The 26,145-nt window shown below is 41.9% G+C and overlaps 4 protein-coding genes across 4 annotated transcripts in view; 1 reads left to right on the top strand and 3 right to left on the bottom strand.

Moving 5' to 3' along the window:
* Positions 1-3,030, bottom strand: part of LOC133137632 (microtubule cross-linking factor 1-like) — a 43,176-nt gene extending 40,146 nt beyond the window's left edge. Inside the window, exon 1 of the mRNA XM_061255973.1 lies at positions 1,812-3,030. Within this exon, the coding sequence (XP_061111957.1) occupies positions 1,812-2,705 (894 nt within the window). The 5' untranslated portion in view covers positions 2,706-3,030. The remainder of the gene's footprint in view (positions 1-1,811) is intronic.
* Positions 3,031-4,166: 1,136 nt separating this feature from the next.
* LOC133137254 (ras-related protein Rab-12-like) lies at positions 4,167-11,521 on the bottom strand. Its single transcript, XM_061255419.1, has 6 exons — positions 11,290-11,521; positions 8,763-8,823; positions 7,636-7,774; positions 7,201-7,290; positions 6,630-6,734; positions 4,167-6,494 (listed from the first exon to the last, which is right to left on the bottom strand). Exons 1-6 carry the CDS (start codon positions 11,519-11,521, stop codon positions 6,387-6,389), a joined length of 735 nt encoding a protein of 244 aa, XP_061111403.1. The 3' UTR covers positions 4,167-6,386.
* A 1,065-nt stretch (positions 11,522-12,586) lies between these two features.
* On the top strand, positions 12,587-20,954 carry LOC133137186 (gamma-soluble NSF attachment protein-like). The gene is made up of 12 exons (XM_061255284.1): positions 12,587-12,753; positions 13,700-13,767; positions 14,105-14,189; positions 14,572-14,589; positions 14,680-14,710; positions 15,117-15,226; positions 15,875-15,941; positions 18,651-18,721; positions 18,834-18,912; positions 19,181-19,260; positions 19,411-19,540; positions 19,742-20,954. The coding sequence occupies exons 1-12, from the start codon at positions 12,698-12,700 to the stop codon at positions 19,874-19,876; spliced, it is 930 nt and encodes a 309-aa protein (XP_061111268.1). The 5' UTR covers positions 12,587-12,697; the 3' UTR covers positions 19,877-20,954.
* Positions 20,955-22,192: 1,238 nt separating this feature from the next.
* LOC133137162 (piezo-type mechanosensitive ion channel component 2-like) overlaps positions 22,193-26,145 on the bottom strand; it is a 79,276-nt gene continuing 75,323 nt past the window's right edge. The window contains exons 48-53 of the mRNA XM_061255242.1: positions 25,842-25,928; positions 25,453-25,619; positions 24,751-24,867; positions 24,498-24,580; positions 24,005-24,224; positions 22,193-23,560 (exon numbers count right to left, since the gene is read on the bottom strand). Of these exons, the coding sequence (XP_061111226.1) occupies positions 23,308-23,560; positions 24,005-24,224; positions 24,498-24,580; positions 24,751-24,867; positions 25,453-25,619; positions 25,842-25,928 (927 nt within the window). The 3' untranslated portion in view covers positions 22,193-23,307. The remainder of the gene's footprint in view (positions 23,561-24,004; positions 24,225-24,497; positions 24,581-24,750; positions 24,868-25,452; positions 25,620-25,841; positions 25,929-26,145) is intronic.

The raw sequence follows: 26,145 nt of genomic DNA, 5'->3' as shown, positions 1-26,145 counted from the left end.
AGTGTACAGACAAAACAGTTGCTGGTCCCTAGAACTCAGTTAATGCCCATGCCTGCTTGTCATGTCTAGACATCTTAGCCCGGGGCAGGATTTGTGTACCTGTAGATGTACGTATACTACTACTTCTACAATAGACTATAACAGACAAGTTTTGCACCACATACAACAAATCAGTGGCCACAAAGCAGTCACATATTATCAGTGTAATTTAACTTCAGGCTTCTGAAATACATGCATGCATCCAAAATAGAAGCCATTCATAGGGCAATTAGGGGAACTGGGGCGCACTTCCCAGCTCCTTAAGAAGGACCACCGCAATAAATGTACCAGCATCAACAATGCCCAATTAAGACAACCTGGCTAGAAAGGGCCACCTCGGGGCTTCTCATTCCCCCCCCCCCCCCCCCCCAGAGGCCCACCAGAGAGAGGAAGTGTGTGTGCATCTGGGGGGGCAGCTGTCAGCTCCACTCCCCCTCATATTGCATCTGAGTCCTGGCCACATCACATGTAGGGTGATGGGTGGCTATGAGCTCCTGGGGGACAGGGTGATTGAGAGCAGAGCCAATTAACTCACGTTGTCATCACAACCAGAGAGACAGATACTTGCATGCAAAGGAAATGCCAAAAAAACTGCAATGAAATCTGGGCGCATTTCAAATGACAGGGATGCCATGTTCATCGTTCCAGTTCTGTATCAAAGTTCCTACATATTACCATAGGCGACGCAAGCAGTGAAAACAGTCTCATCCTGACAAAGAGAAAGATGAACAAGCAACGCACATATTGATGTTTGGTGTCAATCGACGGCGATACAGAAGTCGCCAGTGTGAGAGCGCACTGCTTGTGGGCTAAATGACCCCGTTGTGCCTCCGTCAGGAGGAACAGTGCCAGCTGCCGAACCAGCGATGTGTGAATCCGCTATTCATAATGAGGGCATGACAGACATTCATCCTCCCAGTCTAGAGCGCGTCGGTTATATCAAGGAAAATCTTACCTACAGGCAAGATTTTCACTCACGTGCACAGTGGCTACAAATAAATCCTTCCGCTGGTCTGTGCCGCATTAGGATTACATGTTTTGAAATGTGTGCGAGATTCGTTGGTTTTGATACGGTTGAGGCCTATATTGTGGTGCTTTGCTTTTCAACAAGCTGTGGCTCAAAACACATGGCGTGCATTTCAGTGTTATGAAGTTGAATACTGCCGCAATCTCAATTCTCTTTGCACCTGTGAGTGTATTTCTGGTCGCGTGTCTTTGAACTAATCGACAGAAGGCATGTCCACGTTGCACCATTATCGAGACCTAAACAGGCGTAGCTATGCACTGGAAGAGTTGACAGATTATTGCGTCTGTGAAGACACTGAAAGTAGGCTATATTGGACACAAAACAGTTGCAGTAGTATTCCTGAAGGGCATCCGAGCATAGTGACGTAGATTGTCAGTATTGATTTATTTATTTAGGCCTATTTGTTTCTTTATGTGTTTGTTTAAATTGTCTTTAAAATCACTCGCATGAAACCCACAGGGATTAATTGGTTGTGAGACATTTCAGCATTTCATGCACAGCCTGTATGTACTGTATGGGCTACATGCAAGCAAGTGAAGATTAATAAGCTCATAACCAAAAGACTGATAAAATGTAGGCTATGAGCGATTGTGTCTGTTCACTATCACACTATGACCGTGCCCCCTACTATAGGTTGTATTTTCCCGATGCGATGGGGAAAACTATAGCTACGTACATTATACAGTAATAATGGACTATCCTTTTAAAACACAGTAGGCGGCTAGCTGTGTTAGTCATGTGTTACCTTGAGATAGTCATTTTCCGAACGGAGATCTTCAATTTCCCTTAGCAAATCCTCTTCAATTAACTCCTTGCTGTCTTCCGGTGTGTATTGTAATTGTGCTTTTTGGTTTTCTGGTTTCAGACCGAGCTTTAATCTATCCGTCAATTCCACCGTGCACTTTTTTTGCAAAAGTACCCCGTGGGTTGATCGCTCCTTCGCCAAACCTGATGATGCCGCGCACTGTTCCCCTGTACGCGGCGAGACATGAGCACCTTCCTGCGTCTCTGAAGATGAGGCTCCCTGCATTGGATTATCCGCCAGCTGGTCTCGATCGCTGGACCCAGAGCCGGTGCCGGATTCGGCATCACTGCTTGCCGCCTGAGCGAGCCTTTGCTCGTCGGACAGAGGCTCAGAGGGGCAGTCTGATAAATCCGAACTGCTGTCAGTGTGACTGACCCTTCCGAGGCTGCCTCCCGTTGGAACACGGATTGGGGAGCCATGGCCGAATGAACCATGAACGAGATGGGAGATTTTACCCTTTTTACCTTTAGTAATATGTTGGCTAGAATCGCCCTGCTTGCTGATCACTTTCTGTTCTGAATTCCCATGTTGGGTGGGCTTTACTCCCTTTTTAGTTACCGTAGACTTAGTGCTACTTTTTAACGGAACTGCCTTGTCTTTTGCTGCAGGAGCGGTGCGTCTGGAGAGGCGGCTTTGGGTGGCCAAGAGCCCCGCGGAAGGCTGCTGCTTGCTTGTGAGTTTGGGGGATTTAGGAGTGATTGCCAGCGGTTTGGAAGACCTGGAGTGAATATCCTTAAGGAAAGGTCTCGCGGGTGAAGGCGCCCTGTTCAGCCGTTTCTTTTCCAACTGGTGGCTTTGCTTGGTTTCGCTGGTGGAGCCATGCGAACTCTCCATTATCTACACACACCGGGCAGAGGAGGGTGAAGGAAGAAATAGACAATCCTCAGTCCAGGCGAATAACCCAGATAGATCCCAATACAGTCTTGCGTTTCAGTTGTTCTTTTCATCACTCCGGATTGGTGTACACCTGTTTGTAGCTGCCGTCTCACATCTCAGCGGTGGACCAGGTCAATACCCCAACCCCCTGTTCCGACTACCTCGTGCTCTCCTTGAAGGAAATGCCGCTGCAATGAATGAAATTGAGGAACAATATGGTGTAAATCACATCATCGCCGTACAGTTGTATGTTCCTTTTGTCGGCTTCTTTCAAGATACAATCCCCCCATCTCCTCCGTTCAGTAACCCTCTTCCCCCACCCCGCTTAATCACTTCCAGTATATACCCCTTCTGTTTCGATCTGACATAAATTCTGCTAACGCTGCGGTCTCTGCTTCTGACGACCGTGGATTCCCATAAGCGCATGCGCATACTCCTTTCAAATGCTCTCGCACCTCGTCTGGGGCCACAATAGTGGCAACAATGAACAGTCTGCTTCCCGCATTAAAACAAGTTGAATAGTATTTAAAAGGACAATCAGACACAATATCGCAACTTCAATTACACAAGTTCCAAGATTCCACAAAAACGTAGTTATTGTAAAAATGTAGGTAAAGCGGCCATTATAAATACAAGCAACACATGGACATTTGTACAAATGTATTTACGATGGATACCAGACAAATAAAATAAATTAATAATTAATTAACAGTACGTACGTCTATCTTCAGCATATCGCTTACCTACCGATGGCCTCTGACAGGTGTCATGACATGACACAATAAATATTAAATGTAGGGTTCCTTTCATTTGTGAGGTGAGTTGGGACAACACCATAACACGGCTGGTACTGTGGCTGATCTGTGCCGTCTAGCATTTGGAGTTTCTGATTTGCGCAAATTAGAGATTGAGACTTGACTAGTTATTTAGTAACTGGCCTTTGATAAATACCAATTTAATAATAACAGACCTACAGTACCCATCCCCTCTGAGCAGTTCTTCAGTATAATACTCACACTGCAGGTTGTGTTACAATGCTGACATGTAGATTAGCATGTATTGTTACATACTATTACCATTAAGCCTAATGTATTTCAGTATGACAATTTAATTTCTAATTTCTCTTAAAAGAAAGACCAAATCTACACTAAACTAGACTAAATCTAGACTAAATTAGATTAGACACCACCAAGCAGACGACAATGTATCCATCTAATATGGTCAAATAGTGACACCTGGTGGGAATGTAATAATTTATTATTAATCAATGTTTGTACTAATATTTATTATCATTGTTGTCTTTTATGTAAAAATAAAAATAAAAAGGTTAATGTGTGCGCCTCTGAGGTCATATTCTTGCACATGGATACAATGAATTGTAATGAACAAAGAAGGACATTAAAATGCAACATTGCAGTATCTGGGTAATAAATAGAAAACTTTATTTGCACTTCATTAGTTTCAGAATGCCACAAGTTATAAATATCACAAAGAATTGCTCAAAACATGCCAGCTTACTAAAATGCATGAAACTTGTTTAGTAACTCGAACAATGCACAGTTGGAAAAATAAATGACAAAATGTTGCAATGCACTATAATATTGTTTTGTTTTAAATGAGGGGAAAACAAATGACTTGTGCCAGATGGAAACTTGCATCAGTGTTCGTTTCAGTCATAAGTCTGTATAATCTTCATAAGCAGATTGTAAACAGGCTGATCAAAATACTATCCTTTAAAATACTGGGGGCTCATAATTGGAAACAGTGACTACACTTTCAGACTCACTTGCTCCATATTCACAGAGCTGAAGAAAATAAATGCACACAGGACTGGAGCCTGGCAAGTCTGAAATATAATAAAGCCTTTAGGTTATCAAGGCCATAATTACTGATGAGATGCACTTGAAACAATTAACTACCTGCTGCTCAAGTGTACAAATGCAATTAGGTCATAATTACCACAGCATGTTTCCTGGTACCAGTTTCTTAACTGATGATTAACTATCTGTATTAGGGCACATCCAGGGTCCTTAATACACCATAATAAAATCAACAGCTGCACCAAAACAGTGCTCTATCATCAATAAACATAATAAAAACCAAAAGCTGTGCCAAAACAGTGTTGTCATCAATAAACATTATCTACCCAATTCCTAATTACCCATTTGCCCACACCGTGCCCATTCTAGGTCTCCAGTTTCTGTATTTTTAAAATAATCTGTTTTCCAAAAAGGTACACAATTCCTGAATTGGGTCTCTGATATCTGGTCTGGAATCCGTTACACAAGAGAGGGCGCTACAAACATGGCCGATGAACTGGAATCAAAGATCCATATTTCTCTGGAGTAAAGAGGCATTTCATCAACACTGGGTATTTTCAACTCTAACAAACACTGCTCCGCTCTGTCAACCACCACACCCCACCAACACCCTCTCCCTCCTCATAACCTCTTATTCAGACAATGCAGGAATGCAGAGCGCCCACAAAAGTTCAGTTGGAAGTGACATTTAAACCTTGGACAAAAGATAAGAAACAAACAATCAAGCCGTTTAAATGAAGGGCAGAAGACAAAGTGCAGTCTGACAGCAGTAATTTCACATTTCTGCCCTCTGGACACAAACCTGTACTGTACATATGAAAACTGTCCCTTTCAGGCAGGGAACACAGTGATGAACATCTTTACTGCTCAGTGTATTTGAGAAGGGCAGCCCTGTGAATATTCAGGAAGTTCAGAATTCAATACACATTTTGAAGCCCAGAAAAAAGAATTATTGTGTAATCAAACAGACCCATACTGGATGTGTTGAACACAAACTTGATTTCCGGTTTTTAATGCTGACGATTTTCTGCTCTAATTATGCTATTTCTTCCAGCAGCCGATACTCTAACCTTTTCAAAACCTTCCAAAGGACTGTAGTGCAAAAACATTACAAAAACAAATCTCAAAAGCTCAAAACAAGCATAAAACAAATCCTTTGTGCCAGTTGACTCAGTAATACTGCTATAAGGCAAACGGTAAACTAAAAAAACTACCATGAAACGATCCTTGTAAGGCTCAACACATTACAGAGAATTCTCTTAGTCCCTTATTTTTCAAAAAGCTCTATGCAGAAAGGGTGAGTATTTTACACAGCAAGTACTCTAGTTTACAAATGTGGGGGAAGCAGGTCTGCGGAACTTACCGGAAGACATACGGATGAGCATAGTCTGAGCCCATGAATGAGATTGAATGTGTTCATCATTTGACATTACTGAGAATAATAGTAATTCAATTATATGATGATTCCCATCAATTCTAGGACACACACACCTTCCAGGGCATGTTTCACACACCCCTCATCTGTCACATGATCCAGGAACTACAGTGGCTGTGAAGAGGATAAACACTTCCCTGTTTTTTCATGGGGATAAGTAAAGAACAGGAAGTTACCACACCCTAATCAGCTCCTGCTACTCCTACGCATCGCTGCAGGAAGGCATGATTGAGACCCAGTTGTCCCCGCCACACTGAACGTGAGGTAGTTCCGGGGGGGGGGGGGGGGGGGTTATCAAGGGGAAGAAGTGCCGAAGTTTTAGGCCCGAAAGCAGAGGGCAAAAAGGGTCCCTGTAGCTCTAGACTAGCTCTGCTCTGCCCCCTCTCAGCAGCAGCGGGGGCGGGGTGGGGGCAGGTCTGGGGGCACCTCCGGCTCAGGCTGCAGGCTCAGGATGCTGTTTGACAGCTCGCTGGTGGAGTCCTCCAGGGGCAGCTGCACACACAGAGTGGCAGTACAGAGAACATTATCAGCGCTATACGTACAAGGCTGCTCCTTTTACTCAAGAAACCATCAAGTTACAGCAGAATTGCCTAGTGACAGCAGAACTGACTCATGTGCTGAACTGACCTTATTCAGAATGTCGTTCACCAATTTCAAAAAGATATCGTCGACATTGAAGTTGTCCTTAGCACTCGCTTCACAGAAGCGCATCCCTGATATCTGTCCGGCAAACTATGAAGGACATAGAGACATGGAAATCATGAACATGAAAATGGCTGGCATTAACCTCTACAAACCACCATCCTAAAAAGATTCTGCTGGGAGTGGTATATATAATGAGCAAAAAACCCTTGCGGAAGGATGCAGAAAAACCTGACAATGACCACGGTCAAATACTGTATTTCTGAGAAACAGACTGCTTGAGTGCATACTGGTGCAGTTTCCATGCCAAGTAGTCAAGGTACAAGGGCATATGAAGTGTTGGGGTATTGTCAATAAGTTACTGTATATTATTAGTCGATCAGAAAGGTGACACGAGCATCACCCAGTGGAGGGAAGATAAAAATGCAGCTACAAGAACCAAGTGTGTGGGATACCAAGTCCTTCCACAGTGTAATTTCGGGTTGGCGATTTTGTTCCCACTGAAGCTGTGAAGTCGCTGCTCCCTGTGGAATTTGTCAGGATCTCTCCAGCTCACCCTTTCGCCTTGGTGTCGAGTTATTACACGGTCAGCTTCGCAGTCCAGCTTGTTTCCAACCAGCAGCAGTTCGGCTTCCTCTGAAGCATACTACAGAAGAGCAGATTCACTGGGTCCTTAGAGGAACCAAAAGGTTTCCAAAAAAAAAAAAAACACTTTCCCACTTCCACCTCACAAGCATTCCTACAGGACAGAAATCAGTAATGTTGGCCAACAAGCTAAATATTGTTAGCCACCAAGATGCAATAATCTGTATTTGCCAACTGCTTTTTTGGCTTTAAATGAAGTATTTATAAGTTTAAACATTTAAATGAAGCATTACAAATACTGAGTTTAATAAAACAAATATAATTTCAAATACTGAATTGAATACTGAGATGATTATTGAATAATCATTTCATGAGGTCATATCCTTTCATTGTTCCAGAACGCTACCTTGTCAATCATTTTCATCCATTTGGGGAGGTCTTCAAACGTCTCCTGCTTGGTGATGTCATAGACCAGGACAATGCCTTTAGCACCGCGGTAGTAGGCTGAGGTGATGCTGTTAAAACGCTCCTGCCCTGCTGTGTCCCTGTACACAAGCACACATCCAGCAGATTTCAGCTAAGCTAATCGCATTTTAGCTTAGCACAGTGTAGAGTGATGTTGGGAAGCTAGGACATTGGATCAGGGAAAACACACATTGACTTTGGGGAGGAAGGGTGGGTGAGAGATTAGTGAGGTGAACACACCGTGGAATGCGAGTAAAACGTAGTCCAGCACAGTCATTCGCTCACACCGCATGCTGAATTTACCAGCCAGTCTCAGAAGAACACATCAACTGTAAGGCAAGCTTTGTGTCAAAGTCTCAATAATTGGCTTTTGCATTTGGTACACATCATTATACTGTCGTAAAGGTGTCTACAGGTGATCCTTGAAACCATATCAGTAATTATTTGCACAATTATCTTTCAACATGCAAACTCAACTAATGCCTGAAAGAAAAATGCTGTGGATACATCACATTTTACCGAAAGGGAAATCAGCCTATTTAACTGAGCCAAGGCATACACATGTAAATCACTGCCCAGGGTTGATTCAATGTTTTTCTGAAATTCTAAGTGTTTCACGAGTACCATTGCACTAACACAAAACCCAGAGCCTGCGGATAACCTGCCAGTGACAAACTTACTGACTTTGGCTTTATTCAAACTTTATTCTGCATGCAAATTCAACAAACTCAGAATCATCCTTATTGAGACAAATCACTAATTTACTACAGAAAAGACACAGAGCATGTTTGTGGATCTGCACTGCAATTCAGAGCTGAATAACCACCATTAACGCTTGCACGGATTCTACAGTGGTCGTCAGAAATGAGTCACCCACTCCATGCAGGGAAACTGCTGGAACATTCCGCACTGAAGGCACAGAGACAGGTCGTTAACACACAGGGAACTTGGGTGATGCGGAGAAGATGCTGGATGAGGCAGTCGTGTAGCAGGGTAGTCAGTGTTAGTGTGGTCAGCAAGTCCTCCATCACAGGCAATGCAGTGAGTGGATGGAGCTCCTCTCCTCACCAGATCTGCAGTCTGATCTTCTTTCCTCTCAGCTCCAACGTTTTGATTTTAAAATCAACTCCTACAGGGAACAGACACAATATTATAGCACAGCTCTGATTTTAAAATCTACTCCTACAGGGAAGAGATACACTATTACAGCACTATTTCAACATCTTGTAGAATCCATGCCACAAATAATTGAAGCTGTTTTGAGAGCAAAGACAGGCCCTACCCAGTATTAGTATAGTGTTCTTAATAAAGTGCTCAGTGAGTTTAGCTGACAATCAGACAAGCTATTACAGCTCATCACAGATTTTTAAATAAACTTTGAAATAAATACAGCGCAGCTCAAATTTTTATATCTACTCCTATAGGTGACAGACATGTTACTACAGCATAGCTGATTTAAAAATGAACTCCGATAATAATAATAATAATAATAATAATAATAATAATGTCGAATAAAGGATAAGGATGAAACAAGCAAGATTCAACAGAAGACATACTACAAGAATATAAAAATACAAGAAAGAAAAAAGACAAGTAAATAGATTAAAAAAAGAATGAATAGATACATGGGGCATGGACATGGTTTAAAAATTAGTAAATAGATAAATACATGGGATATGGACATGGTTTAAGGCAGGTGTGATACGAGATCAGCATGTGACTCAACAGCACCAGGCAAAATGAGTGCCATACCACCCTGCATGAAGAACAACAGGGCCTGCCGGGTGGCCTATATTCTAAATTAAAACACAGGAGCTATGCCACCCTACCCTATTTATAGACCAGCTGTGAAAACTCTGAATCATATTTTGGCTGAAGAGCCCTTTACTCCCCTAGGAATTCTTCCAGTCGTAACGTATAAAAAGACAAATGATAAGGGCAGAATCTGTCATTTCAGCCATCAAGGTCTTCTCTGCCCCCTGTGACTCATTTTGTGAGAGGAGTGACCAGGAAGAGGTGTAGACTGCAACACTAGAACAGGGTGTGTGATTTGAGAAACACATTTTTGGATCTCCCATAGGCGGATGGCATTTTTAAAGCCATTTAACATTTGGTATGACTATGCTAAAAGTTGACTGTGCCACACTGGGCTGTCTGAAGTGGCAGGACTATTTTGGGAGTGCTGTGATTCTGTCTTTTCGCTTTCAGGTTCACACTTCCCTGCTGGCCAAATCTAGCAGGATTTTCCATATTGTGTGTCCTAGAAGGGGCCCCTGTACCGGGCTCATGGTACTGCTTCAGAAATAAACACCCCAGAGGCTGTGGGCGCTTCAAAACTGTGATTCTGTCAAAGCCCTACAGCTGCAACCACTGTACCTCTTTGGCTGAACGCAGAGACAGCGACATGAGCTCTATTTATACCATGCATTGTAAATATACACCCTGGGATGTGAGGGGGACCTTAACAGTGGCATTCACACATGCATACATACATACATACACACTCTCTCTCTCTCTCTCTCTCTCTCTCTCTCTCTCTCTCTCTCTCTCTCTCTCTCTCTCTCTCTCTCACACACACACACACACACACACACACACAGGAACTTAAGACTTCCACATACCCACGTGAAAGACTGACAAAGAGACACACACACACACATACACTCACTCACTGAGACACTCAGAGACACAGATGCACACAATCTCACACATATTCCACCCATATGTTAATGAGTCATACAGTCAGGGTAAGAAGATGATCTGAAGGATCTCAGAGCAGTAAAACCATACGGTTTATACAAGTGCTGCTCATGTTGTTCTTCACAGAGGAAATGTCTACAGCCTCAGCCCTGGGTCCAGGTGTTTACTCAGCGAGACGGCCCTGGTGCTCTCCGGTTACCAGCACGCTACTCTATGTTTGAAAACAAGTAAACACCAACTGCACATGCAATGGCAGCAGTTCAAAACAGGGGCTATAGATAAGCGCGTCCATATATAACATTAAAATCTGATAAACACCTGCTCTGAACTTCTAAACAGACCACATCGCTCATTATCCAGAGCAGGACAGCTTTTGTGAATTTGCGAATTTGCAGGGTGTTCATAAAATTACAAACGGATTCACATGTATTGTGAATGTATGTACTATTGTAATGTATTGCATTTTAGTTATATATTTGAAGTACAATACGCTCAACGGGTAATATTTTGTGAATTGCTTTCACGGCAACCGATCAGGCAATGTACTTGGCATTTTACAGCGGTATAGTGTAGCGGTTAAACAAGCAAATTAGTAGCCAACACGCTATCGTCAGCTAACCTCACTGGTAGACACTAAATGTAACACTGAGCAACTGATTGTGGGAAATAATAGAAAACTAGTTATTATTCTTAAATCAATCCACTTGCTAAATCTTTAGCTGAAAACCTGCAACCGTGTGTCACTGTTTGTAACTCCAGTGTAAAATACATCATGGGGCTAGCTAACTACAGCGACCCAGCTACCCGTATAGCAGCTGACAGCGAGCTGAAATTGTGCCCAAATACGCACCTGGCTATCACATAGCTGGCGCCGCGCTATGAGTGTGATTCTTACCCACTGTCGACTTGCACGCTTCGCAGAAAGTGTCGTCTGTAAATCGTTCCATGATGCTAGTCTTGCCCACGCCACGGGAGCCAATGATGATCACCTGAAGCTTGTGATCGGCTGGCCGCGGCGGCATCTTCCTCCGGCGCGACTGAGCCCCCAGAGCCGGGGACCCACCAGCGGAGCCCCCGCTAAACCCACCCCCACCGCCCCTCCTCTGGATCTCGTACCTCGAATCCATCAGCTACTCCACATTGGTGTTACCTGCTACGCGTTTCACAAGCGTCAGAAAATGATTCGTACGCTTTATACAAACTTTGTTGAGCGTGTTGTTCTGAGTTGCCCAAAGTTCCCCTCTCCTCTGGTCTTACAATGGGGAAAGGGAAACGGCAAAGCGCGTCAACATGTCTGGGATCCACTTCCGGTTCCCTGCAAACAGCTGATAGAACTTAGCAGACCATTCAGGAAAAAAAAATTCAATCTTGGTTTTAAGGCACAGTCAGTGGTATCACGTTTAATTTGTAATACTGATCATTGTCTGCGCTCCCCAGTAGCGCTATTGCGGTACCCTGGTGTAATCTTGGAATGATTTTGAAAAACAAGAACACAACAACTTGTTATAAAATGTTGACACCATTTTAGAAATGTAGAAAATTAATGATGTGTCATATGATCTAACATGCCTCAGCTTCCATCAAGTGCTGCTCAGCATTCCCTATATTAAGACCTCGGATTTTTAATGGAATCAGTTCAAAATGTCAGGCTAACCATGCATACCTGCATTGCAATTTTTCTTTGTCTTTATAACGGTTCACATTGCTTCTGTTCATACGCGGAAAGGCATGTGGGCCTCAATACATTACCCAACTATAGACTATTCATTCAGAGGTTCAAGTTGTACCCCTGCCCTCTGATTCAAATACTTGCATATCAGTGATCTAACTACAGAGGTGTTCAGAAAGTAATAACTCCTTTCCAGTATTTTGTTCCAATCGTCTGAATTTGCTCAATTCATCTGCCAGGAGGTAGAACTAATTAGTTAAATCAGCTAGTTAAATTAATGGGTGGAAGAAACACCTGGCAGGACTTTTACTTTCTGACCCATGGACTTTCCGCAGCTACAGTATTTGAAGTAATTTAACATAATTTACAATTATACATGACAATTACGACAGAATTGCAATGAGTATTCCATTAGGAAACTGAATATACAACTGGTTCATTCCAATTGACTTCAGTTTCTTCTCTTGTCTGAAGAACGCAAACCAGAGAAGCGTAAACATGCGCACTGCAGTGACCCTCTAAGGCTTCCGTAACGAAGGACGAGCGCAGGATTCCAAACAGGATAATCCTATGGAATTTCAGTTTTATTAAAAATATATTTTTTCCATTTACACTATTAAATCTGCCCCGGGCCATGGCCGCTCAGAAAATAAATGAAGCTCATGAGCATATCGCTAAAGCTGAAAAATGGTAAGCATAACGTAAAAATGACCGTCCGATATTGTGATGCATTTGAAACATTGGCTAGCTCTAGCATCGCTATCCAAGTTAGCCAGCTAGCTATTTCCCAAGGTTAGCTGGCTCTGGGTGGACTGCAGCGGATAGGGAGCCAATGCTAACTAAGCGTTAGCTTTACAAATACTAGCATGGACATCAGTCATTCAGACTGCTAATGTAAATAACTGCCTATGATAGGTCAAATATATTTAGCTAGCCTAGTTAATTAGTTTTAACTCATTGCTGTATTGCTAAATAGATATTTAGTGGCTAGCTACATAAACGGGAATGTTTTTGACCCAATACATGTATGTGGTAATTTAGCTAACGGCAATTTTCTAGTTGGAAAGCACGATAGCTTCTCACGGTACGCCGAGGAAAAATGTAAGTTTGCGTTTGAGTAACCCAGCAACATTAATGGTATCAAACGGCCTGTCTTGATGGTCATGCTCTATTTTATCAATTGGGCTAGCTTGCTATGTAGCCTAGATTGATAGCGTTAGATAGCCACGATTGCTAGATAATGTGCTTCCTCAGCTCAGTAATCATGATCAGCAAGGTGTCAGATCTGCTTTAGGTTATACTAGCAGTACTGAGTGACAGTTGGAATGCCGCACGTGCAACATCCACGTTATTTTCCAAATGTAACAGGTTTGGGACAGAGACCTCAGCTCTTTAAATTCGGAATATGGCGTTATAACTGCGTGTCCCCATTTCATTACTCTCGCCAAATATTATTTTAAGTATGCCAGCACAACGAAATAAATACCTCGTCGTTTATTAATCACGGATATTACGACTAATATAAAACGGCAAAATTCATGTTTGTATAGCTTACTAACATGGTCCAGGGTTACGTATATATGCCTACGTGAATATATTATCTGACATTGTTTTATTGTAACGTTTTGCCTTTTAGTTTAAAAACAAGTTTAACAAAGTGGAAGCCTGACTATGACAGCGCTGCATCAGAATACGCAAAAGCAGGTAAGGATGGATTCATATTTACACATTTTGTGAAATATTTCATTAGTCTTCATGTACAGAAGTGTCCATGTGCCATTAATTAACTGACAAAAACAATCAGGGCATGAGGGTTTCAAACCACCTCTGCGTGCAGTGCCCTCATGTAGTCACAAGGGGTCCATCCTTTCTCATGCAACTTACCTATTTGTAATTTTTATTTCCAACAGTCCTTACTGTAAAGTTTCTGTTTATAGCCTTTACGGAAACAGGTGCCAGCCCAGTTAAAATATAATTAGGAGTAGCATGTTTAACCAGGTTTGTCTGCTGCTTTGTCTGCTGCTTTTGTATCTCCTTCAAGCCGTGGCTTTCAAAAACGCCAAACAGTTTGAACAGGCTAAGGATGCCTACCTGAAGGAAGCCGAATACCACACGGAAAATAAAGCGTATCCTTCGGCGCTCAGTGCACCTAATCACACACATGTAGCCCGGCACAACCAACCAGGTTCACTAGATTTATGTGGCAAAACGCAGGATGCCCCTGCAGCCGTGGCAATTTCTGTTTGAGGACTTGTTTTATTGTAATTTACACAATAATCACCAAAATCTGAGGCAGATCAGGTGTCCGATTTGTATCTAAAAACATGTAAAGCACGGTTCCACACTGGTTTATTTTTTTCAGTGCAAATAGTCCTGGTAACTACACTACTACACTTCACTGAATCTTAATTATTACTATTTGTGTGTTATTTATTCCATCCGCAAGGTTATTTCACTTAGAAATTGAAACATTTATGCATTTGTTATGTACTTAACTGTTCTTTACAGTTTATTCCATGCTGCTAAGTAAGTATCAACTCTTTACACATTGGTCACAGAACATAAATATTTAATGCCATTTGTTGCAAGATTTAAGCATATTGTGCTCTCTTGCAGGGCACTTGAACAAGCCGGTATGATGATGAAGGTGAGATTTTTTGTTGATGTTCAATGTTGATATCTGGGATGACTTCATCAATAATGCATCTGTAAATGTACTTTCATTAAGAGTCCCATTGACAGCGGGAAAGCTGCAGTAAGTGGGTAGGATGGAATAAACATTTTAAAATGAGAATTACACTGGCTGTGTATGGAGAAAGTAATGTTTATCTCATCAGACATTCCACCAGTCATCCTCTTAGCCAATAGTATTGAGCTCCTGGGGGAATTGTGTATGATTAGAAGCCTTCCAAAGGTGATCTGAATGTGGTGTCTAACATTCACCAGTCAAATGAGCAGAAGTTATGGCAGGCAGCAGTGTGTGATGGTACTGGTGACCCTTCCTTGTGGGTTCCCTGCAGCAGTGATGGTGAGACTCTGTGGGTTCTCTGCAGGATATGAAGCGCATGCCAGAAGCTGTGCAGTACATTGAGAAAGCCAGTATGATGTATGTGGAGAATGGAACCCCAGACACCGCAGCAATGGCACTGGACCGGGCTGGGAAGTATGTCTATAATATGTCTGCATCCTTCCCTACATGGTTTAATAAAGAGCACCGGTGGCGTGAAGTTTTAACATATAATTATAATTAACTATGCATAACATTACATTGCTACACTCAGTGACCTCTTTATTAGGTAGACCTGTACACTAGCTTGTTAATGCAAATATTGTATCAGCCAATCATGTGGCAGAAACTAAATGCATACAAGCATGCAGACATGTTCAAGAGCTTCAGCTGTTTTCAAAGAAGAAATGTGATCTAAGTGACTTTGACCGTGGAATGATTGTTGGTGCCAGACAGGCTGGTTTGAGTATCTCAGAAACAGCTGATCTCCTGGGACAAAAAACATCCAGTGAGCAGCAGACCTGCATGTAAAAACGTGTTGTTAATGAGAGGGGTCAGAGAATGGCTGACAGGAAGGTGACAGTAACGCAAATAAGCACACATTACAACCGTGGTATGCAGAAAAGCATCTCTGAACACACATCAAACCTCTTAAGTGGATAGGCTACAGCAGCAGAAGACCAATACGTCTAATAAATACCTAATAAAGTGCTCACTGAGTGTATACAGTGAGCTGGTAAATGGACTGCATTTATACAGTGCTTTTATCCAAAGCGCTTTACAATTGATGCCTTATTGTCTCAGGCTCGTAGAACCAATGGATGTTGCAAAAGCTGTGGATCTCTACCAGAAGGCAGCTTCTGTGTTTGAGGTGAGTTGGCTGTTGCATTTACATGAAAATTGATGACGGTTCATAATTACCGTTACTAACCTGCTTGTATGGCAATCCCTCTAGAACAGGGGTGGGCAATTATTTTTTACATGGGGCCACATGAGAACAAGAAAATATTATGGAGGGCCGGACCGAAAGGCTGAACTAAAGTCTGCATAATATTAATTTTGTTTCTATATAGAAAGCAGTAAATAGCATTGTTTTGATAAGTTGGTAAGACTGGTAAGAGTATATGTTATAATTGAGCAATGAAAAAGAGAGGTTGTCTTCGAAAAAATGACATTTACTCAAAAAAATTTCCCAAAACAATGGTTAACGAAATGTAAACATTTGTACAGTTTTTGATTCATTATATTAGTGACCATTTTCAGCCACATTCAGTAAGATACATCATATTATAAAATAATGATGCCTACATTTGTAGTTTAATCACATTCACAGTCATCACTCATTCTGTGTTTTTCAGTTCTTTTTTCTTGTTCAGTGAGAGAAATCTAGTCTCTGTTGGTCTTTAACAAGTGCATCAAAGTCAGGTTGAATGTCTGAGGTGGAGATGCGAAGCACAGCTGACAGATGATCATCAGTGAGAGAGGATCTGTACCTGGACTTGTTAAACTTCATCACTGAGAATGTTTGTTCACATATGTAGGTAGAGCCAAAGAGAACAAACATCTTCTGAGCATGTCTCCTCATGTTTGGAAACTTCTCTTGCTTAAGAGAAGAGTAGAATTTCAGCAGTGGTCGTGACTTGAAGTGCTCTGCCAGTACTGCATCAGACTGCAGGTCAATGAGTTCCAGCTGGACATCACTAGGTGCATCATCCACGTTGCAGGTAAATGGAGAGGAAATCAAGTGCATTTCACTCTACATTGTTCTGAGATCTTCAAATCGCCTTGAAAACTCACCATGCAGTGCTCTTAACATAGATGAGTACCTGCGGAGATTATCATCTGATGGTGTGACTTCTTTCAGTGTTTGCATGTCTGAGTGAAATTTTTGCTCTCCAGTTGCCTTGAAAGAAACTGTAACTTCGTCATGAAAGCCTTCACCAGGTTGTGCATTTCATGGACAAAAAGGCCCTTGCCTTACAGTTTGGTGTTCAGTGCAGTCATCAGTGCAGTCACATCAACAGCAAATGCAAAATCTGCCATCCCCTTCTCATCTGAGAGCTCTGGGATGTCTTTGCCTTTCTTCTCACAAAACTCTTGGATCTCTGCTTTCAGATCCCAGACTCTTTTTAGCACTTTGCCCAGGCTGAGCCATCGGACAGCTGTGTGATAGCTGATGTCACTATATTCAGTCTCGTGTTCCTCTAAAAGTGCAACAAACTGCCTGTGATTCAATGCTCGTGCTCTGATGAAGTTTACTATTTTAGTTACAACATCAATCACATCGTGAATTTTAAGCACTGACTTGCACAACACATGCTGATGAAAAATACAATGCAAAAATACCACTTTCTGATCTGCGTTGATTTCAGTCACTTTATCTTGCATACGTTTCAACAGCCCGACATTTTTCCCTGTTAGATTTGGATAACCGTCCGTTGTGACACCCGTCAGTCTGTCCCATTTCAGTCCCTGTGTGTCCAGGCATGCATTTACCTCCGTGAACAGATCGCTCCCTGTCGTTGTCCCTTTCATTGAGCGCATTGCTGCCAGCTCCTCCGTAATCTTGAAGTCCGTTATCCCACGGACAAATACAAGTAACTGGGCTGTGTCACGGACATCACAGCTCTCGTCCAAAGCCAAGGAGAAAAAGTCAAAATTTGCCACTTCACGTTGCAGCTGAAGCTCCAAATTTCCCGCAATGTCCTCGATCCTTCTCGTCACGGTGCGCTTGGACAGCGGGACTTACTCAAATGCTTCTTTTTTTCAGGACATATTAGTGCTGCAGAGTCCACCAAGCACTCTTTTACAAACTCTCCATCTGAGAATGGCTTACTGTTTTTAGCGATTTTGTGGGATATTACAAAGCTGGTCCTGGTTGCTGCATCCCTGGATGTGTGAAGCTTGGAAAAAAACCCTTGTTGCTTTTGTAGCTTAGCTACCAAATCTTCCGATATCCGCGCCATTTCAGCATCATTCAAGTTTTTATATTTCTCCGAATGTTTCGTCTCGTAATGTCGACTCAAATTGTAATCCTTGAACACGGCACTCTGGTCTCCGCAAACCAAACACACCGCTTTACCTCTGACTTCAGTAAATAAATACTTAGCAGTCCATGTCTTCTTGAAAACCCTGCATTCAGCATCTACCTTTCTTTTTTTAGTTGACATTTTGGGGGTGAAAGTCGTTTTGGCACCTGTAACCTGCTTGCGACAACACCAATTCAGTAACACGTATCACTTACGTACCTTACGTACGTATGCGCGATGTAAAAAAAACAACAACTTCAAAATAAAAGAAATGCACATTCAATCCACGCATGAGGTAAAATAAGAAAATAAGTTTATTTTGTAATTTCTTATGAACCTTACGCGGGCCGGTCAGAGTCAACCAAAGGGCCGCATGCGGCCCGCGGGCAGTAAAATGCCCAGGTCTGCTCTAGAATAATTTGTTGCAGCTGAATGAGCAGAGCCTTGTTTTTGTGTTTGTATAACATGTAGCTGCTGTGTTACCGATGATAATCAAAGGCATTTGGCAGCCTGAGTATTGATCTTGTGTGTGTGTGTGTGTGTGTGTGCAGAATGAGGACCGTCTGCGACAGGCTGCTGAGCTCTTGGGGAAAGCCTCAAGACTTCTGGTCAGACTACGCAGGTATATCCAACATTTTCAAGTTTCCTCCCATTTAAAAAAACATACCTCCTTCACCACCCCCCAGCCCACACATTACCTGCTCTCCCCGGTAACCGTGACTTGTTTCCTTCAGACTCGATGAGGCTGCTGTTTCCATTCAGAAGGAGAAGAATATGTACAAAGAGATGGAGAACTACCCAACATGCTTCAAGGTATGTGCCAATTACAAATGCGGGGAAATGTTTTATCATTATTTCTGTCAGATTTCAGAATGTAAAATGCATACAGTAATTACATTTGTTCAGTTAGATTAGATGAGGTGGTGAGAAACTGGTTGGCCATTACACTCTTTTCTGGCATATGAAGTCACTGAAAACTCACTGGAAAATGTTCCTTTAAATTGAGTTTACAGCTGCTACAATAGAATTGTTCACTCAGATTGAGAAGGCTGTCAACATGACTCCATTTTGTTTGTTTTAGAAAACAATTGCACAGGTGCTGGTCCATCTTCACAGAAGTGACTTTGTTGCTGCAGATAAGTGTGTCAGAGAGAGCTACAGGTATGTTGTTCAAAAGTCACCTCTACTATTATAAAATTAAATGAAATCAAAATAAAACATGTGTTTTTTTTAATTCTCATTTTTACAAATATTTCATTAGTTGTAAGAAATGAATGACATTGTTTTCTGTTTTTTTTTTCATTCATCCAGCATCCCAGGGTTCAGTGGGAGTGAGGACTGTATAGCTATGGAGCAGTTATTGCAGGGTTACGATCAACAAGATGAGGACCAAGCTTATCGCGTCTGTAACTCCCCTTTACTGAAGTACATGGACAATGATGTGAGTGTTTCAGAAAAGTGTATTCTAATGGGCCACTATCAGAAATATTCACAATTATACCATTTAAATATTGAGTAATTCTCAGTCAATAGTGGGTTCTGGAAGGGGGTTGGGTTGGCTGAGCACTATGCATTATTGGGTGGGCTATGAGGTCTGGGTTTGGGTACCATGCATTAACGACCCATCATCTTGTTCTCACAGTATGCCAAGCTGGCTATCAGTCTCAGAGTCCCTGGAGGCGGAAAGAAGAAGAAATCCCCCACCGCTCCTCAAGGGGGTGCTGGAGGTGCAAAAGCCACTGAAGACGATGACGACTATGAGGGGGGTCTGTGTTAACCACGGAACAGAATTCCCAAAATGTCAGTCGCACAGTACCCTTCCTGTAAGGGACAGAGCTAGATACGTCCCCTCCCAGTTAGGGCTCCTTAGTTCCTTTCCCATAGAAAACAGTATATGTCCCGCTATCTGTACAGTATTAGGCATTATTGTATTGTTATTTATTTGATCAGTCACAAATTATTTTGGAGAAAATAGTCTATACATATGTGTAATATATGGGAGTTATTTATTCATAGTATTATCAGGGGAGTTTGAAGAGTCCCTTTAACCTTGTGTGGGCAAACTCTGTTTGTCTACCTCAGGATTGCTGTCCACCTGGTGGGAAGCACATACAGACAGGCTGATGTTAGTCAATCACACAAAACCCTGATCTAGGGAGCAGTGCAATGAGACTTTTAACAGGTCCTAAAATGTTTCTTTTTTTTAGCCTCACCCTCTAAAATAGGAACTCCAACTGGTGTTCGATTCTGTTGACAAGGACCACCCAATCCTAGATATGATGCATCCCACTAGATCTTGCGAGTAATTTGCACAAGTTGGTATATTTAGCCATGATGTGATAATAATAATATGAAGTACTTTATGGCAACATAAGTGTTGTGGAAAGGCATGAGGGCTACAGCATGGCAACTACAGGAAAAACATCCCTCTAGTGAAAGCTCAGCAAAAAAGCATTTCCCTCTTTAAATTGTTTTTAAGCCACTTATTTTATATGTGGGTTGTTTGCTGAAACATTCCACACTGAGTTTGTACATAGTAAACTGACTGTCAGTTAAAATCACTGTAACTGTTTAGTATATTTGTAGCAGTAAGTAACAGGAGTTTGTCTGGTGTCATTGTACATGGATAAAGGCTAAGTGGACATTCCTGATTTGCCACCCCTGATTTGTGAGAATATAGGCTAATACATCCTAAGCACTGTACTGTAACACTGTCCTTGTTGAATTGCTGTTGTAAGTAGCCACAGATTACATTGTCTTAACTTGTGTCTTCCAAAAAATGTGATGTGTCAGTACGTTAGAAAAGAAACAATTGTTAAATTGCTGCTGAAAATAAAACTGAACTGTAGGACAAATTCATGCCTGGCCAATTTACTCTTTTTATATACAACATTATTGGTTGTTTACCAATTCCCAGCACATTCTAGGTGGTTTCTATGTATCAGATTAGTTGAGGTTTGTCATTTTTATAGATATGGCACAATTCTGTAAATGACAGCATTTGAACATTTTGTGGCAGATTGTGGTAGATGCATAGTTGTCCTGCATGTCTCTTGGAGTTGGAGTTTTGGTATACAAATTAATTCATGACAGCTAAACATGGAGGTTATAATCAATAAATAAATAAAAAAATTCAAGTTTTTAGCTTTGAGATGGTATTGTTGAGCTAGTTAGCTGAACCTAACAGCAGGATTCAGTAACTTATGCTGATATAAACTGAAAACTTCAAGAAACGGGAATATGTGTGGCCTTAAAATAGTGGTGTCAGAGCTAGTGACAAAGAAGTTAGTGACATTATTAAATATAAAGAATTTGAAAAATGATTGAACTTGAATGTCATTACACTTAATTTATGCAACATTGTAGGAATAATACCATGAATCTAAAGTAAAGGCAATTCCAATTGTACTACATACAATTTAATTATTTATAATGAATTAAATGTTGAAGACATACTTATTGTATTAACTATTTGGTGCTAATAGGTATTTTGATGCATTTAAAGATGATTTAAGGATTTTAAAGCTTCAGCAGTGTAACACAAACACAATTGGTGTGAAAACATTTTCTCCCGGCCAATCAATCGGATGCAATCCAAGCTGTCAATCGACTGGTAAAACTCATACATACCGTAGTTTGGAAATTTACTTCCTGTGTTGCATTGGCAAAGGCCTGCGAAGCAGATTTAGAGATGCGGTGCTGGATTAATCCAACAAGGTTTGTTTTGGTTTGATTCAATTGCATATGCTTTTATACTGGCTAAACCTGTTTGAATTAATCTAGATTTAAATCTCAATGTGCCTGAAAACTATCAGGCTAATCTGACTGGATGAAAGCTTGAGTTGCTAGTTAAGCCTACCAAAGCCTTCTCTACTAGCAAAATCAGAACCATCTACTTTTGATAGCAGGTTGCAAAGCAACAGCTAACTGTAGCTTTTAACACTTTATAAAATGCTTCACACTGCTAGAACTAACTGGATGCTTAAAAAGGAAAAAAAAAAACTACTCCACATTAATTTCCAACATGTGCTTTATTTTCAGGCCATTGGACCATGACTAAACCACATATCCTACATACAGATACACAGTCAGAGATATTCACATTTCTTTTCCAGAAAAAAACATATGTACATGGAATGAAAATTCTTCATAGCAATATTTAATTTAATTCTCTTTCATGCAACAATGTATTCTGATGTATAGGTTCCTTCTGTTGGATTTATGCTAAAGGGGTGACCACTTGAAGAGTAAATTTATTTAAATTGTTGGCTTCAAAGTCTGAAATGAACTTGAAATGTTTTTGGAAATCCCAGTATGTTTTAGTGCAGTAGCCTACAGCGTTATGTAGTCCTTCCTTAGACTGCACACTTCTCTTAAATCGCAAGAGATGTCCTGTCCAACAGTGAACGACTATAAATACCTACATCCTCACTCATGTTGATCCTGAAAAATATTCATTCTGCCATCCTGGTTCATCCTAGCTGCTGTAATACTTACTTACTGTAATACTTACTGAATGTCCAAATCAGCAAACGCTTATGTGGTCCAACAAACTAAATGGAAGTGAAGAGTCCTGGTGAGATGGTGTATTTTCCTGAGCAAGAGATCTTGTTTGCATGTTCAATTTACTGTTGAACATGTTCAATTTACTGTTGAAAGTAAGGCAAGTAAAGATTGTCGTGTCTCAAAGGCCATTTCTTTTGCTCATAAAACCATTTTGAGGATTTATGAAAAGGAAAAACAATCTTTAAAAAGTGGGTTGTGTCATTCTGTCAGCTGCTGCACTTTTGCTTTCTCGTGATTTGACTGCAGAAATACCTGTTCTTTCAAATAACAGACTGCCTTTTAGGACCATTCATTTTACCTTGCAGGGATCATACTCATTCTAATCTGAAAAGGCCAGAATCTGGGGAATCCCTGTCCAGCATGAAGTCCTGGTGTTCGTCCATGGCTGAGAAGACCTTTAACCTTAAGTGGACTGACGGCTGTAAATTCTTCAGGGTAATGCTGAAGGAAACGGCTGCAGCGGACACTGCAGGCCAGCTACGTTGCTGATCAGTCAGTTGTACGGGGCAGTGGGAATGTGCGGGCGGGAGCTCGTCTGGCCACTGCAAGGTCCATTCCGCTCAGACAGCAGCTGCTGCTCGGAGGATTGTGCTTTTCTCTATTACTGACCTACTCTTCAGCCGGGGGTTTGAGCCTTGGGTCTCACTCGTCCTTCTCCCTGGTCCATTTGATCATGGTCTCTGGGGAGCGGTACAGGAAGATGAGCTTGGCGTACAGGTCCTCCTCCAGGTCTAGCTCGCCCGTCTCCCGCACCAGGAAGATGTCGGTGCAGAGCTTGAGGATGCGGTCCACGCAGGGCAGCTCCTCGAACATGATGGTGTGGGAGATACCACTGAAGAACTCGCGCACGAACTTCCCGATCACCAGCACCACGGAGGCGTACAGGCCCATGATCCTGGGGGAGGACACCATTAATCACCTTTGCATGCTGTTACTTGACTGCACGCTTGTAGTAACATCAGCTAAGAGGGAAAGGAGGCTTAACTAGGAGTGCCAAGATGACCAGTTTGATGACCTTGTAGTCAATGTGACTGAGGGCACAGACATACACACTCACCTTCCTCCTTTTACTATTTGTTGTCAAATCTTTTCTGACCAGAGGGAGGGAGGATTTCAGTGGAATAAACTAAAGTACATGCCGAGGCTGGGAAAGTACTCCAAGCATAAACAGTACACCACCTCGCCTGCATTTACAGGATGTCTGGTTTCATATTGAATGTGTACAGATAAAGGTATTACATGCAGAAACTCCATCCTAGGGGTTATTATGAAAATATTATCAAGAAATTACCAAAAAAGAGCCAACTGAACTGGAATGAGGGGCCAAAGAGGAACTCACCCATATCCCGCCAAGAAGCCCAAACTCGGCGGACTGACTTTATCGTTGAACACATAGAGCTCCAGTTTCTCCTTCCCTCTATCCTGTTTCATGTTTGGAAGGGAGATTTGCCCTGAATTTTCTTGATCGACGATCCACCATAACTGGGTATCGCCTGAGCTGTTGTCGGCTCTGTGCAAGGTCAGTCGGAGGTTCTCAGCCTCAGCCGTCAGCTTTTTATCTGAAATGCAGGGCACAGGGCCATTGAAACTAGTGTATACAAACACCATTGCACACAAACATGCACAAGCCCGGACATACACACACACACACACATATGATGACCCCCATTCTAAGTAATGCCAGTTTGTGTCTCCCTCCTCAGGATAAACTTGGGCCTTTCAAACCATTTTTAATTCACACATGCTGTGAGTGTGCAGTGTATACATTATCTTAAGGGGTACAGCTGTTAGATAGGGTGAAATCACACTGTGATTGTGGAGATATGCGCTACCTTTAATGTACATTTGTTTGACAGGGCTGGCATCTGAGTCACTGCGAGCTCGAATGTAGCGTGGAAAGAGCTTTGGTATAACCCTGTCCAGGCAAGAAAAAGATGACCTTAGGACCCTTTTAAAAAAAGTCCACTTAAGGACATTGTTTTGGAAAAAAACATTCAATATTATTTTTTTCATTTTTCAAGCTTACAGGGCAGAAATAGTCTGATAATACTAGAGCATGCCCACCCTCTGCCACACAGTACTCACACAAACGTATTCCTTGTTCCATTTAACATACTCTTGATCTGATCCCGTACTGCAAAATCAAGCTGGATGGTGTATTTTTGTGATGCATATTCAGATTTGGCTCCTAAACTCAGTTTCCTGTTCAAACAACGACAACAACAACAAAGTCACTCCTGACAACACAAAGGCCCATAAGACATCAGTGACAGACAACTGCAGACAATGGCCTGTTATATGCTTTACGCAGGGAACGTGTACAACAATGCAACAAGCAACACAAGGGACATTTCTGAAATGTGTAGTCTAAATTTTATAATGTGATGCAAACGTGCAATTCCACACATTTCTGTTATAAATGTAAAAACAGCTCAAGAACAACTACAAATAAAGAAGTAATCATTTCCATGTAAACTGCTTTGAAAGGTTAGATTAGGCTGTCGTCTTTTGGTTAGCTGCGTATTACCTCAGACAGGGCTAAAAAAAGATGGTAATTGAGTATGGTATGTAAGCAAAGAGACTGCATATGTCATCAATCTGCATTGGTGTTTGCAAAGTACATGCCAGGATAATGTTTTTGTGAAGGTTATGAGATCATGGGCTCTTTGATGGCTCTATTCGGGCTGGAGTGGACCTGGTTGAGCACCACCATGCTGGGCAGCAGCTGAGCTGTACTATGCTGTGCTGTGTAGCAGCTGTGATGGGCTTTGCTGTGCTCTGCTATACCTCTGGATAATCCAGGAGATGGTGACAGTGACGTTGGTATTGATCAGATCCTTCTTCAGGTTCAGCATGCTGGGGGGGCTAATGGTCCACAGGGAGCTGGAGCTGCCCTCCAGGACAGCGATGGTGAGGTCATCGTGGGTGTACTTGTCCAGGAACTGCAAAGCCTCCTGCATTCGGGTAGCAAAGGGCCCTTATACACATACAGTAACTAATGCCAGCAGCATCCGCAAACTTATCATTTTCAAACCTCAGGTAAGACCAGTGATTATTACGCTGCAGTGCTGCTATACATTATCTGTCATTTTAAATGACAATTACATATGAAGAAAAAATGTGCTTATGCTAGCCTGGAGATTCCCAGAAAAAAGAATTTGGTGGCCGGTACGTACACCCTCGAATTTGTTCTTGAAGGTTTTGAACTTTGCACTGTCCACTGTAAGCAGGTGATTCTGTTGGGCGCTCATGGTAAAAATGGGCTACAAAAATACAATAGAAATTTTGTCAGGAAGCAACATCAATAATTCCCATCATAATTACACAACACAAACCATCAAACACATTTGTTAATGCTGCATTAAGTATTGCATTTGCTACGGTCACTAAATGCCATCTATTAGTCATTAGACATTAATGCTTCTGTACAATCAAATGCTGTCCCTGAGTTCCGACTGGTGACTGACCCAAATTTAAGAC

Source organism: Conger conger, chromosome 9 (assembly GCF_963514075.1).
Source record: "Conger conger chromosome 9, fConCon1.1, whole genome shotgun sequence".
Lineage (NCBI taxonomy): Eukaryota > Metazoa > Chordata > Actinopteri > Anguilliformes > Congridae > Conger > Conger conger.
This window is presented reverse-complemented; position numbering and strand designations above follow the sequence as displayed.